The 15,457-nt window shown below is 48.6% G+C and overlaps 1 protein-coding gene across 2 annotated transcripts in view; it reads right to left on the bottom strand.

Annotated features, from left to right (window-relative positions):
* SLC25A18 (solute carrier family 25 member 18) overlaps positions 1 to 15,457 on the bottom strand; it is a 301,801-nt gene that overhangs the window by 117,967 nt on the left and 168,377 nt on the right. For both annotated transcript variants that reach the window (XM_069628659.1, XM_069628658.1), the window contains exons 5-6: positions 11,365 to 11,455; positions 4,662 to 4,780 (exon numbers count right to left, since the gene is read on the bottom strand). In XM_069628659.1, the coding sequence (XP_069484760.1) occupies positions 4,662 to 4,780; positions 11,365 to 11,455 (210 nt within the window). The remainder of the gene's footprint in view (positions 1 to 4,661; positions 4,781 to 11,364; positions 11,456 to 15,457) is intronic.

Here is a 15,457-nt window from a genome sequence, read left to right as displayed (position 1 = left end):
AAATGTTTAGGTCAAAACTGTTCTACCTAATTGATTGGAAGGGGTACGGACCTCAGGAGAGGTCGTGAAAACCCAGCGACCATGTGCATGCACCTCGATTAGTCAGGAAATTCCACCGACTCTTCCCAGACAAACCAAAACCCCCGGAGGGAACAACCTTGGGAGGGGCTTTGGGGGGGGGAGCGCTGTCATGATGCCCGCTCCCGGGGAGCCGGTTCAAGCCCTGCGTCCCCGAAAGCGGACATCCAGACCCCAAGGAGGGACCCAGCAACCCCATATAGGGGCCCTTTGGACAGTGTCCTGGCGCCTATGGCGCCAGGCTCATTATGGGAGTGCTTGGGTGCACTTACCTGATGCAGACCATGCTGCAGGATCCCGGCCTTCTTGAGGCCTGAAAGGAACTACTTTACCTGTGGGACTAATTTACCATCCGGGCGTGGTCGGGGAAGGATACATACCTGATTGGAGGAAGGATACATACCTGGAACTTCTTCCAAGGCTATTTAAACCCCACCCGAACAGCCACACGTGCTTCGCGTTGTTCTGCATCTAGCAGCTGGACGCTCACCGTGTCTGCTCCTGCATCCTGACTTCTGCCACGCCTGCCAGCATCCTGGATCACCTGCAAAGGAAGAGAAGAAGAGAACAGAAGAAGGAAAAGTCCTTACCTGCTAAATCCGCATCCCGGAGACATCTCGCCGACAATCCTGAAAAGGAAGACTTATTTAAAAGCTCATCGCGTCGATCGTTGCAGCGCCGCATTCCACTCACCTTTACAGGGCGCCTCCATGTTCAGCAGCGATCATCCGGATTCGCAGTCACGCCCCAGCGCCTAGGGAGAAAAAGACCAGAACAAAAAGGTGAGAGAGAGAAGGGAATAAGGAAAGCTAAATCTCCATGTTAAGACTTACCTGTTGATTCATTCCCTCTTCATTTCGGGTCCGCGCCGCATCCTGGCATTTCCGGACCCCGGCCCCTAAGGGGAAAAAGAGACATCAGCGTTAATGAGCGAATGAAAAGACATTACCAAAAAACGCTCATTAAAGACTTACCTGATTTCTACAAGGATTTCGCCTCTCATCTCGGGTCGGTGCCTGTTCCACGGCATTCCGTACCCCGGCCCCTATGGACACAAGGGGAACCTCTTATCAAAAAACTTACCTGGAAGCCAAGCAAGTTTGGTTCTCACCAATCCGAAAATCCAGTGAAGTAACTCGATACCAACGCGCCCCTGCATCAGAATCAGGATGGAGAGCTCGTCCTTCCAGACCCTAAGGTGAGACGCTACGAGGAATCACAGAAGGGTTTCGAGGAGGGTGAGAATGGAAAGTGGGAGGCCGATTGCATTACCCCGCAGACAGTTAATCCCCTATTTTCGCCTACAGAAGAATACTTCTGCGAGCCAGACAAGCCAGATTTGGGGGCCCGGTCTAGTCCGTCTTCCGAACCCTGCGCATCACCTTAGAAGAGGTCACAGCAGCGCGAACCAGGCCAGCGCCTCCTTGGGAGTCAGGTGAGCGTTACATCGGGTGGAGAAATGGAGGACCGTTGATCATCTCAGATTCAGAGCCCCTCTCCTGGTTTCATGAGGCCGCGTATTGCAGCTGAATCCTCTGCATCCTCAGTCTCGTGTGTGGGACGGCTAATAGGACCGCCGCCAAGAGACCCAGGAGATGCTGGTACCCCCATGCCGAGGTCACATCTCTGCTGAAGAAGTGGGTGGTGGCCCTCTTGATGGCCGAGGTCTTGTCCTCTAACGGAAATACCTTCTCAGAGCATGTTTTTCTTTTTGTCGAGCTCTTCTTCCGTGGTGGAGTAGAAGAGGTCCCCACCCAAGAACGGCAGGTCTAATATGTGTTCCTAGACGTCCGGGTTGAATTTCGTTGCACGGAGCCAGGCTGTCCTTCTCATGTCCGTGACGATACAGATGGCATGGCCAGAGGTGTCAATATGGGTCACAGTGGATTACATGAGGTCCTGCGCCTCCAGCTTGGCCTCAGCCAATCCCGCCTTGAAACTAGATTGGCTCTGCGTAAGGAGTTCTGGGAGGAAGTCTGCAATTCCCTGCCATATCCTTTGGTTAGCGGCAGCCAGCACGGCACCAGCGTTGGCCTGATGAAGATGCAAAGACGCGTTGGAATACATCGCCTTCCCGTATGCCTCCAAGATCTTCTCTTTGCCTAGCAGCATCACTGAGGAGGAGGCTGAGGACGACTGAGGATTGGAGTATAGTGATGCCGCAGCGATCACCGAGGAGTGTGGCTGAGGATGGGCCGATAGCAAGAGTGTATCCCCCTCCATCTGCCTGTACTTGGCGTCCAGGCGTCGATTGACCGGCTGGACAGAGTGGGGCTTGAGCCAACCCTTCTTGGCCAGGGAGACTACATCGGTCTGCAGTGGAATTCCTGTTTTGGCCAAGGGGCATCGCGTAAGGACTTCAGCAAGCACCCTCTCCGCAGGTTGTTCGACCTCGGTTTGAGGTAGGCCCAGATACTCTGTCAGCCCCGCAAGACGTTCAGGGAAGGCCTTGGCTGAGGATGGCATGTCAGGATCCTCCTCCTCATCCGTATCCTGTGGGTCAGGAGGATCCTGCGTAGGTGGAGGAGTAGCGGGAGCCAGAGGCTGGGGTACAGGGACCGGAGTCGGAGGCTGGTACGGAACCGCCTGAGGAATCGGCTGGGGAGCCGGAGGCGGAGGCTGCGCCGGGACCAGGGGCGCCGACGGAGGAGCCTGTGGTGTCAGTAGCATCGGAGAGAGCACGTCCTGATGGCATCCCTGAGAATAACCCCCATCCACGGGTACTTCATGAGCCTGAGGAACCTCTCAAAGAACTTGTCTTCACAGGCCGGAGGAGTGGGAGGGGATACTGACTGGGTAGCAGGAGGCTGCTGGAGCCTCTGCATACCCTGCCCGTACGGAAACAGTGGGTGCCTGCCCTGCGCAAATGAAGGATAGGCTGTAGGCCACGTACCTGGTTGAGGCCAGTACCACCTTGACACTCGTTCTTCGCCGAACTCCTGGAATGGCGTCGGATGGATGCCGATGTCTGTCACGGCAGCCACTTTGTCAAGCTGCCTGCCACGTGCCTGCGTTGTGTTGCTCGGCTCGCTGGGCCCAGCCTCGTCCAAGACTCTTAAATGTGGATCGCAAGCCCTACCCTGCTCCTCGGGCCTAGACCTGGTAGGTGCGACATCCTCGGCCCGTGGCCCAGTAGAGCTGCGTTTAGGCGCACCCTTGGCCGTATTGCTGGTACTAGGGCATGGCCCCTCAGACATAATGCTGGTAAAAGGGTGGAGACCCGGTCAAAGAACCTTCCGGTCCCTCAACACTGTCACCGGGAGGTACCACGGATCCCTCAGCCAATAGGCCTGTAGCTGGAGCAGCCTCGGTCCACATGCTGGTACAAGGACCTGAGTGGTCGCTCCCGCCCGGGCGAGTACCTGAATGATAGAAAAGACAAAAAAGACAAAGAGAAGTAGTATCCGCGTGTGGAATTGCATGGCCGAAGCCAAACCCAGGAGCGCTAGTGAATTCGGCCTGTTCCCGTCAACGCGGAAAAGGGGACTGAGGTGTGGTGCCGGAGGGCAGTCAGGGCAGTGCATGCTCCCAGGGTCGCGCCCCTGCACGCCTCTAAATTTAAAGGGGAAAGGTTTTTTCTGGTGAAAAAGGTTCCGTCTCCCGTCCCTTGGAAGGGACGCCCATACAGTACGGGGAGGAAAGGGGACGGGACATAAGAGTATCCAAAATTCCTAAGTCATCCTAGTTTTTCTGTCAAGCTTCCCCAACAGAGACCTTTAAGTGCAGTTGGGGTCTGAAATCCCAAATTACTAAATCATTCCAATGTTTCTGACTGACTTCCAAACACAGATCAAAGTAGGGGCTGGGGGTCTGAAAAACAAACTTCTAAATCACCCTCTGTTTATTTTAAAGAAAAAGTGTGGGTGAAATAATAATTTCCATATGCATTTGTACAAATCTGTAAACCAAACTGCTAGCGTTTGAAGCGCGCAGGAAAATCGAAATTGCACAGCACTCCATATGTACATTTTTTTTTTCTTCATTGACCAGTGTAGATTATATCTGGAATTGTAAAGTATTGTGATTTGTGTTTTTCCCAACCAAAATGTGTGATTTATTTATGTAACAAGACGTTTAACTGTGAGCCACAAAGAAGGTGGCGTGTGTAGTTTAGTGCGATCTTTAGTACCTATAATTCAAATAAATACAAATATATTTCCTGTACAGCGACCTGGTTCTTGGCTCATTGTTGGCACAGGGGGAGGGGTCCCAGGGGCACGAAATTAACCAGAAATAAGGCTGAACAAAGAATTGACATTAAACAGTTTGTTGTGTGACACCTTGATTGGGGAGGGAAGGAACTCCCTGTGTTGAGGGTGGCTGCTCAATAAACCATACCAATACAAGCACTAAATAGACAAGTGGTAGCAGAAGCTGTGCCATAGTCTGCAAGGGAAATAACAAGGAAAGCAGCTGGTACCCCTGGCAACCCTTAAAAGAAGCCCATGCGTGAATCACAAGCTCTTTCACCTCCCTCAACCACACTCTTACCGCCTCCTCACAATGGTAGATCCTTCTGCAAGGGTTAATTCCAGTCAGGCCTAACCAGTGACCGCGTTCCCAGTTTCCTATTCAGGTCTTACCTAACCGTCCTGCATCCTGTAGCTGGATTTTCAACATCTCCATGGGTGAAGTAACTACCACCTGGCAGGTTCCTGCTCCGCAGCCGGCAAGCATCTCCTTCAACAAGGTCAGCTCTTTCCTGTTACAGAAAAGCAATAATACGCACATCACACTCCATCTACTTTGTGCACAGATAGTTGCAAACATACGATTATTCGCAAGAACCTACAATGCCCACCCAAATGCTAAAATCCAAAGTCAATCATTCTGTGGCGATCTCCCATGGCCCCACCCCAAGCCATGGATATTATTTGGGCACCAGCTGACAAACCATCACAAGCCCCCCCCATTCACTCAGAGGGCGCAGACTCCTTTGAAAACTAAATGGTAGGAACAATGTGCGCTTTCGTGGACGGCCTAAACACAGACTCAACTTTTTCAGGCGCTGGACAGGATTAATTAGGGATAGCCCAAGATCAAGCAGATGACAAAATGCTTCTTAACCGTTACTGCAATATTTTTAAGTGAGAAAGACACATTTGTTAAATAAAGGATGCCTCTATATCGAAACCAAGCTAATCACAATCCCTTTGCATTTCTATTGTTAAAGTGCAACACATGAGAAGATCTAACCAGGACAACATTCCTGAGTGTATGAAAAAGCTGCAAAGGAAGATTGGTGAAGCACTTGAATTCTAATAGGCCGCTGAGATGAAAACGTGCAATTGCTTTGCAAAAGCAAGAGTAAGGCGGCATGCAATGTTGGGCAAGTGGTGCTCTGAATCAACCATTACATATGCTACATTGGCCTGCCAGTTCTTGAGTAGCATAGAGATCTCTCAGCCGAAGGCGCACTGAGGCTTTAACCACTGCACAGCAGTTCATTCTCATAGAATGGCCCTGTGTGACATAGGAGTAAGGGTTGGGCTCATCGACATGCTGAACAGTAAAACCCACACTATCCACAATCCGTGTGTGGGAAAACATTGACCTACGATGCAATTCAATGAAGATTATTTGCATATATTCTGAAAACCCAGTGACTAGATTTACTTTTTGGTGGGTGCATGGGCTCAGTGTTAATTAGAGAGTTTTTTTTCTTTTACCTCTGCTCTTACAACAGACACCAACTCCTGTAAGCAACCATCCAACTGGAAGGCCGCTCGATGATCGAAAGCTCAAATGATTAACCTATAAATGTTATTTTCAGTTATTGCTTTTAAAAAGTTATCAAGATGCAGAGTATTTACAAATACCATAGCTTGAGCACGACAGCCAAAATGCACATTTTGTCCTGGTATTTGTGCAAAAGGAATGAGCCATACACAAGCAGATGGGGCTTAACCATCATACTTCATGGCAGAGATCTCCATTGGAGATGCAGAAAGTGATGGTGTGAGGTGGTGCTGCTTATTGGCAGATCGAGGAGTTGGTAATAGGAGAACCAGATGCACGGATGGGGGCGGAGACACAGACATTTAATAAGCCTTTCTTAAAATGCTACATAATGTCTCTATGAGAAACAATGGTCACAGCCTGGGTAGAAGTCAGATGCAATGCCCATCAGCTGCAGAGCCAGAATAATCATAAAATAAATGGTTTTTATATAGCATTCCATGTTGGATCCCTAGTGCTTCCAGGCTTTAATAAATGGAGGTTCTCAGCTAATGGACTGGTACTCAATGCATCCACCTCAGAAGGATGAAGGGCTGAGTAGGCCCTGCACTGATAGACGTCCAGCAAGTAATGGCCAGAGGCACAGATGTAGGCTCTGCACTGGTTGTGGAGTTGTGTGGACTTTACAACAACTGTTGCTTTAGGAGCTTTAAGAGAAAGTATATCTCCCCCTTGGTGGCGCAGAGCGCCTGCGAGAAGTCGCACTCAGAGAGGGCTGCTCGTGGTAGACTATGCACTGGGTGTGGAATTTTGTGGACTTTACAATAACCGTTGCAGTTGCTTTAAGAGAAAGTATATCTCCAACTTGGTGGCGCGGAGGCCCGAGGAGAGTCCAGTCACTCGCCAGTCAACCGACTGTCACTGAGTGGCTGGGCTGAGGATAGCAGACTCGCGGGACAAAAAGAGGAACTTGGTAAAAAGTAAGAGCGATGTTAAAAAGACCTTCGAAGTGGCACTTGGCTGACCTGAGAGAAGCGGCGGAAAGAACGAAGAGTCTTTGCAACTCCGGACGCCTTCCCTCTAGCCCCCGCCCCCTCCCCAAGGTACGCATTGCAAGCCTCGAGGTTGGTGAAATGGCAGGTAAGAGCACAGCAGACCCATATTGTCCTTCTCTCCTCCCGTAGCACAAGCCCAACTTACTTTGACTTCGTCGTCCCCCCTTCCCCAATCTCAATCTCCTCTCCAGCCAGATTCATCCCCAGAACTGAAAGTAAGTGCTTTTGAACCAGACATTTACCCAGAGCAGACTAAGAGACACACCGAAAAAAGGGCTGCATCAGTTGAGCGGGGAAACAGGACAGAGGTGCCAAGCGGCACTGACAATGGAAAGCTGGCCATTGACTTAACGTCAAGTTCCCACAGTGGCCAGGCACTTCATGACACGCCAGTAATGGGCTCAGAGCAGACATTTTCTAACAATGGCGCAACGGGGGTGGTGAGAAGACAACTGTTGTAATGGAGACAAACCTCCTAGAAAACCGCCTACAAAACACCCATATAATAGTTACTGCAGAATTATCCTGTACTATCTCACCTCTCCCCATGATGAGCTTGGATGCTGGAAGTACGGCAGGGGTTCCCTAAAGGCCTGAAAAGGTGACGCAACCAATGAAACCACCTAAAGATGGTCAGGCCTTACTGCCTAAGGCAATGATCAAAAACAGCGAAGGTCACCAGGCAATGGCTTATGCAGTGGTGGTGCTTTGCCACCGATGGAAACTGCATCTTTCAAAGAGCCAAAAACAGCAAAATGCAAGACTAATCTGGATACTAACCAGCTTACGACATACACAGATATCCAGGAGAAATACCCACCTGTGAAATGGAGATGGAAGGGTCTAGCTCACCCCAATACAGGGCTAAAGATCTCTCGATCAAACACAGGAATGGGGGAAAAAGCCCCTAATACAAAATATGACAGTTACAGGGAGAGACAGCCAAGTACTGTGTTAGCCCCGGCATCAGAGCTAACCGGTGGCAAATTATCGGAAGGTATAGTGGGCGTGGACACCCATGATTCAAATCTAAGCATACAACCCCCTTCACCTCAAGAGACGGCAATAAGGGGGTGTATGCCAGCCCAAAAAAGAGCACAAATGAGTTGAACTACTTTTCAAATGGAGGCAGAGAGAGACTCATTTAACTGATACAGCACCCAAAAACATGGAAGGGGCGGACTTAGAACCTGACAAGGGCCAGAGTGGGACATATAAGCCTTTGGATAGACCTTCAACACTGGCTGCATTGCAGCGTGACATTGATAAATGAAGAGCTATGATAAAACTCTCAGACCCAGACTGCACACCAACTTGAAGTAGGCATAACCGTAAGGCGTGTAACACTTCTTACGACATGTCCATTACTATAGAAGCTGGAGAGAATGTGGACAGCCCTGGACTTGAAACTGTAAACTCTATCAGGCAGGACAGTCAAACTCAGCAGCTACAAGAAATAAATTATTCTACAAAAAACAGAGAATAAGCATTCAAGAGCTACGAGAAATGACCTCATTAGTTAAATGTCTGTAGCCACCATTGCAATGGCACCTTTTAGGAGTCTCTATGAAGCGATATATGACACACTGACAACCACTCTGTTAGCATGCTGCATTCCAAGATGATCTTTATTGAAAGTTTCATCGCAGCAGGGAAACCATCTGGTAACGAAGGTGATCCTCAAGAGTTGTTTAGAGTGGGAAATGTGAAAAAGACCGTAATTACTAGCCAGCTGAGATCCAGATAACAACAGAACAAGTTGCAACAAATTCAAGATGTCAGGATCCATCATGGCGGACCGAGATGGTCAACAAATGTGACCACAGACCCACAGAAAGCGAGACGGGGTGTAGTGAACAAAAGGGCAAAAATACAGAAGAGGCACCGCAGGAGAGAAGCATAGCTCCTATTTTACAAGACAGGGGTGCATCAACAAATAGTCAAATAAGCAGCTATATCAAAAACGTATCCGATGTTCGGCCAGAAATGAAAAAGAAGATCTGTAATTGCTGGTACAAATAAACAGCGGATAGGGATTCCGATGGTAAATGCCAACGATTCTAGGAGCTTCATACAGAGGTTATCGCTCCCACCAAAGGTAAGAAATACCAGATATAAATCTAGGCCGAAAAATTGTAAGAAGCTGCTTCCAAAGATCTTGGAGGAGAACATCCAAAGTAGTCCGGAAGATCCTTGGGTAATGACCTCCTCGAATATATGTCTAAATGTATCCACCTACTTGTTGGATGATGAAGCAGAGGAAACATCTGATGAAATAAATGACACCCACTGCTCTCACGTAAACCTAGATGCCTCATTAGGCTCTGCTCGATCTATAGGAGCCGAAACTGATACACCATTCTTGACACTAGCAGAAAGAAGGGAGCTAGCGGTTGCTAAATTTGAAGCTCAGGAAACAACGATACCGGAGGAAATTGACAGATATAACAGGGGTACACGACCTGCGCAGGAGCCACGCAATCCTCTGTATAAGAAGTAAAGGAGACCCCTTAGATAAGGATGATAATCCTAAAGCTTCCAAGAATGTGTCATTTAGGCCAACAAACATCTGTAGCTCCAAGTCAATTAAAAGCGACAAGAGATCCCTTAGAAGGGGAAAACGGAACCCATCCGTTACCAAGGATAAGACCTGATAAAAGAGATAGGAACCCCAGTACTAATAATAAACACAGAGTGAGACTATGCCAGATGCCTTAGACTGTAAAGAGTCGTGGACAGAGGAGTTACATTTAGCTTAAATAGGCACATTTTCTTGGAGACTATGCCATTGTATGCCACTGTTACGCCAAATTAACACTGATGAATTCGCCATAATTGAATTTACATGAGAAGACTGCACGGATCTGGTATATCTACACTTGCGTTCGATTGTGGTGAAGAATTTGAAATTGTCCTCAGTGGCGAGCTTCCATCTGCTGGGGTTCCACCTGACTGAGCTAACCGACTGGGCAGAGTAGGATGGGATCGCACTGGATCCAACAACCTATTAGGGAGAAAACAAACCAACGGGGCGTTGCCAAAGGTGGTCCCATATGAAAAGGCACATGAAACAACAATTCAAGGAGAAGGGGCCGGCACCCTCTTAGAGAGGAACTCCTGGCGGTCCTCGGAACAAAGAAGCAACTCATACCAAACTGAGGACGAACGTGATGCTAAGACTAAACCATCATGGAGGAAGCGGACATGAAAGGAAGATTGAGCTAAAAAGACAAAGGTCGTCCGAGTCATTGGGGAACGAATCCTGGTCTTGGCTCCCACCCGCTCTAATGTTGAATAATAACCATTAGCTGAACCCCCATACAACAAAAAGAAAATGCCTGACTTTAGTCTCCTGGAACACAAGGGGTTTTTCCCATTTGTTTGCTGGAGGAGATATACTTTGGAATAATGTTGACTTCATATGTCTCTGGGAAACCTGGTTAAGATCAAAACCAATCATGGACGGATTTGCTACCTTAATGAATCCGGCTCTCATGGGGGAGTCTGGACGACAAAGGGCGGGTCTCCTGACAATAAGCAAGAGCGGATCCAAGTATGATGCAGTGTCAGATACCGCATGGCGACTGCGCAACCATCAGCTTATAAAGAACGGCACCCAGGAGTATTAGACTCAGGGGAGAGCCAGTGTAAAGGGGAGGGCATGTAAAGGGGAGGGCATGGGGGCTTGGAAGTCCTTCCAACCCCAACACGTGTTTGGGGGTGTTTGGGGGGGCTTGCAACAGTAAAGTGAGAAAGTAAAGTCTGAAGTAAGGTGGGAAAGTAAAGGGAAAAAGTAAAGTGGACCAAGTAAAGAGGACCATGTAAAGTGGACCAAGTAAAGTGAAAAAGTAAAGTGAAATTGACCTGGGCTAGAGAGGGATGGCTAGGGAAGGACGGGCCCCCCCGACAGGGTCCTCAAGGACCTTATGGGGAGGGGGGGCTAGGGTGCTAAGCTCAGCGCATAATCCTGAGGCGTGGTGGAGAAACGGAACACCTGTAAGAGAACTCCTGACTTTATGTATGTTTAATAAGGTTTGCTATGGCAATTTCAGCTTCCGGTCAGAAAATGGTCCTGCCTCTTATTTGGGGATTGGGGTGGTGGGGGTTCACAAGAGGAAGAGGGGATGCAGAGAATAGAATGTGGACACGAGTATGCAAGGACAGTCCGCTGATGCTGGGTGTCGGCGCTAAGGTTCCGAGATTGGTGGGGCTGTCCCTTGGCCAATAGGGGTAGAAGGGAACTCCTGGTGTGCATGTGGTGAAAACTAAGCCTTGTTTTCCCTGCATGCAAACAAATAGTACTAGGTGACACTGTGGAACTGCAGATATAGCAGAAGAGGTACAGACAAGAGCCAGGTAAAGGGTGGTACCGTGGTATAGCAGAATCGGGCAGCTGAGGGATGTTACCCTGGAGCTGCAGAGACAGGCAGAAGGAGAGGTAAGAGATGGTAACCTGGAGCTGCAGAGAGAGGGAGAGACAGAGAAGCAGGTTAGAAGAAGAGTGCCCTGCGAGCTTGGCAACTGCACTACAGGTGTGACTGGCAATCCATACCCATCTCTGGAGAGCATCTGCCGGAAAAAGTCATTGGCGGCCAACTTGATGGCCTTCTCCGGGGTAACCAGGGTCAAGTTCACTGCAGCTCCTGCAAATAATGATAGAGGGTGACAGTGTGAGTCATGACGTACAAGTGGGATCTATGTGATCACTGCGCTGCCAAAAATGACTCTAAAAAAGCCAACTTCCATTACGGCGAGGCACAGTGATCACATAGATCACTTTTTCTCACACCCCCCGCCCCCACCCAACTTACTGGTATCATAATAAAATGTCGACTATTTAATGCCGACTTTACCATTACTGCGCCTTTGCACCATATAAAAAATTCCACCTCCCATTACACCGAAAAACAGGAGTCAGAGGTTGCGGGGTTGTCCCCTGCTTCCATTAGATGGGTGGTGGGGGACAAGAAAGTTACAACTAAAAAAGGGAAAAAAGAACTTTAAGAAAAGAACAATTCAGGGCCAGCTCCGACCCTCATACGTGGGTGGGAACTGACATTGCAGGGACAGCGGGGAGTCAGCGGCACACACAAGTGTGCCGCCAAGAAAAGGTAAGTAGGTTGGGATCTATGTGATCACTGCGCCGCTGAAAATCACGACTCTAAAAAAGCAGACTTCCATTACAGCGAGGTAGTTATCACATAGATCACTTTTTCCTGCATTCCCCCAGCCTAGACCTTCCAGCCTCCAAATATTCTTACTGTACATTGCTGCCAACACTCAACTTTACAAATGCGCAATCTAAATGCGCCCTGCACCTTCCTCTCCATGCAAAATGCACAGACCAAGAGTAACCGTCCCCAGGTTCTGAATCTAGCAATCTCTTAGGATTGCAGAGCCTGCTTATGAACTCAATACGCAATGCATGCTCAGAAGATCTTCCCCTCACTAGCAAAACGAGTTTCCTCACTTCCAAAAAAGGCGGCTGGTGTGTGAACCCAAGAAGGAGTTTGTTATATTGTGGGAGGTGATACCCGTTATTTGACTGGCAACATTTATTTCGAGATCAATTATTGGCTTTTGAGACTGCGCTGGCCCTTATTCAGGTGTATCCTTTGGTTTCAGTCGTTGTGTGACAAAGGACCTTGTGCAGTGTTGAAAGCTTCCAGCGTTGCACTCATTTTGTTGGGGGAAAACGACAGGGTTCCCTACCTACAATATACAGAATCAGTGCTTTCAAAACAGCAGCTTCAGGAAGAGTCGTAAAGGTCATCGCTGAAATCTAAGCCTTTCCTGTAGCATTGAATCATGTGTCCTACCCAACACTCGCCTAGCCAGTGCAAGCTGTACCTCCATGAGCACTCAGGGTATCCACTCACAGTCTTCCCGCACGCACCTCTGCTAGACAGCCAGATTGATGCCGCCATGATAGTCTCCTTCGTAACTTCTGCTTGCCTCCCCAGACATATCAACTCACTTTTTTTTTTTTATACATTTTTATTATATTTCAACCAACAAAACAATGCAGATCAAATATCCAGTACAAGATGCAACAATACAGTTTCAAATGTGTACATCATACAATTTGACCTTCACTCCCCAAAACCCACCCCCCTAACGAACGCATCTAATCAGTTTGCTCTGTGTTCTCGTCGCGCGGAGGGGTCCATTCTCCGTTGGAATCCGCCAAATCTGGCGTTGTTCCAAACCGTTCCGCTATCAATGTCTTCCAAGCCAACAGGGTTCCTACCTCTTCTCCCCCTCCCATCATACTGGACTCCTGCCATACCATAGTCTCTGCTTCCGCCCATTTTTGCAATTCCCTCCACCATATCTCCACCCTTGGTTTATGACAAGCCTTCCATCCCATTCCAATCCTCCTCTTAGCCAGCACATATGCCAAGTCCTAGTTACCATGCTTCAGCTTCTGCGATCTAGGGAACCCCCCTAATAGACAAGCCCAAACTGATTCTACAACCAGTGTGACTCCTTTATTCGCCAGTTTCGCCGCTATCTCGCTCCAAAAGCACCCAACCACGGGGCAGGACCAAAACATATGTGTCATATCAGCCTGTTCTTCATCACATTTGGGACATGCTTGTCTGCCTGCATTTTTAAATTTTGATATCCTCAGAGGCGTCATGTACGCCCTATGCGTAATATATAATTGTATTTGTTTCAACCTAGCGTTTCTAGACACCTTCTGATGATACCACAAAGCCCGCTCCCACATCCCATCCTCCATAAGGGCTCCCACCTCAGCTTCCCAATCTAATCGAAGTTGCATTGGTTCTCTACCAATCTTAAGCATCAGCATGTCATATAGCCTTGAAATCTCGTGTCCTCCCTCTGCTATATCATATATGGTGTCTACAACCTTGTCCGGCTCTACTTCAGGAATAGTTTCGGGCCAAGTTTTCTTGATTTCCCGCACCAATCTGTAATATGTAATGTATTGACCTACGTGTAGACCTGTTTCCTCGCCCAACTCCTCAAAACTCGCAATGACTCCCTCCCGCCAAACATCTCCCACCGTTGCCAATCCCACTGATTCCCAATGGTCCCTGATCAACCTTCGCAGTTGCACATTTCCCTTAGCCAGGGCCACCAGCGGTATCTGCGGGGAGCACGGAGCTGGGATTCCCATCATCCTGCATGCGCGGCGCCAAATCCTCCAACCTAGTGTCATCATGTAGGGGTGCCCCTGCATTTCCGTTTCAGATAACCAGATCATTTCCTTTAAGTAAAATGGGGCACTGTCTGCACTAAACAATCTGGATTCAGGGGTACTTTCATCCGAGAGCCATTTAGAAACATACTGCAGTTGGCCTGCTATATAGTAGGCCTCATAGTTGGGGAGCCGTATCCCCCCTTTTTCATAAAAGTTTTGCAGTTTCCACAACGCCATCCTGCACCTGGTTCCTTGCCACAGAAAGTCCCTGCATATACTGTCAAGTTTGGTAAAAAACTTCCTAGGTATGAGGTATGGGATGTTTCCGAAATAATGCAAGAGTCTAGGCAAAACCACCATCTTAAGCATTGCACTATGCCCCATCATAGCTAACGGCAACTTCCCCCAGAATTGCATGCTTTTCTCTATTTTCCCAACAGCTACTTCCGTGTTGTGCTTATGTTCTTGTTCAATCGTGTGATACACATCTATCCCAAGGTACCGAAAGGTATCAACCGCCCAGGGGACTTGCAATACCGGCAGCTGCTCTACGGGGAGTCCTTTATAGTTACCCAACGGGAAAATTACAGACTTCTGAGGATTCACAGCTATTCCAGACAACCCCGCATACCGATCCCTAACCTCCAATATATGCTGGAGATTCTCCTCTGGATACTCCAGGTACAGTAACATATCGTCTGCATATAAAGAAATCAAGTGTCGCTCCCCACCCACTTCTATGCCTATAGTATCATACTGTTGTCTGAGATGTATGGCCAAAGGCTCCAATGCCAATATGTATAACATGGGGGACCATGGACATCCCTGTCTGGTACCTCTTCCTAACCGCCATCTCTCTGAGATGACAGCTCCCGTCTTAACACTAGCAAGCGGCGCATTGTATAACATCTTTGCCCATCTTAAATATCCGGGCCCCATCCCAAATTCCGCCAGTGTCGACAGCAGCCATGGCCACTTAACAGAATCAAAAGCCTTTACCGCATCCATGGACACTACTCCTAAGTCACTCTCAATTCCCCCCGCCCGTTCAATGACTCGATGGAGTCGCCTATGATTGTGAGTTATGTTCCTGCTTGGAACATAGCCAGTCTGATCCGGGTGTATGAGTTTGTCTATGACTTTTCGCAATCTGTTTGCTAAAACAGCTGTTAGTATCTTGCTGTCTTGATTCAGCATTGATAATGGTCTATAGGAGCCACAGCTGTTCCCTGGCTTATTCGGTTTAGGGAGTGGAACTATAATTGCTTCCCTCAATGACACTGGCAGCTGTCCCGTCTCAAACGCTTCATTTAGCATATTCAGCATCGGAGGGAGCACCTCCGCCATGTATGCCTTATAAAACTCACTCGGGAACCCGTCTGCCCCAGGGGTTTTGCTAGTGGGCAATTGTCTCACCACCGCTTCCAATTCCTCTAGAGTGATTGGTGTATCCAACTCTTCCCTCTCTTCAGCA

Source organism: Ambystoma mexicanum, chromosome 12, assembly GCF_040938575.1.
Source record: "Ambystoma mexicanum isolate Mex_15411 chromosome 12, UKY_AmexF1_1, whole genome shotgun sequence".
NCBI lineage: Eukaryota > Metazoa > Chordata > Amphibia > Caudata > Ambystomatidae > Ambystoma > Ambystoma mexicanum.
Note: the sequence above shows the minus strand (reverse complement) of the source record. Positions and strands in the feature narration are given on the sequence as shown.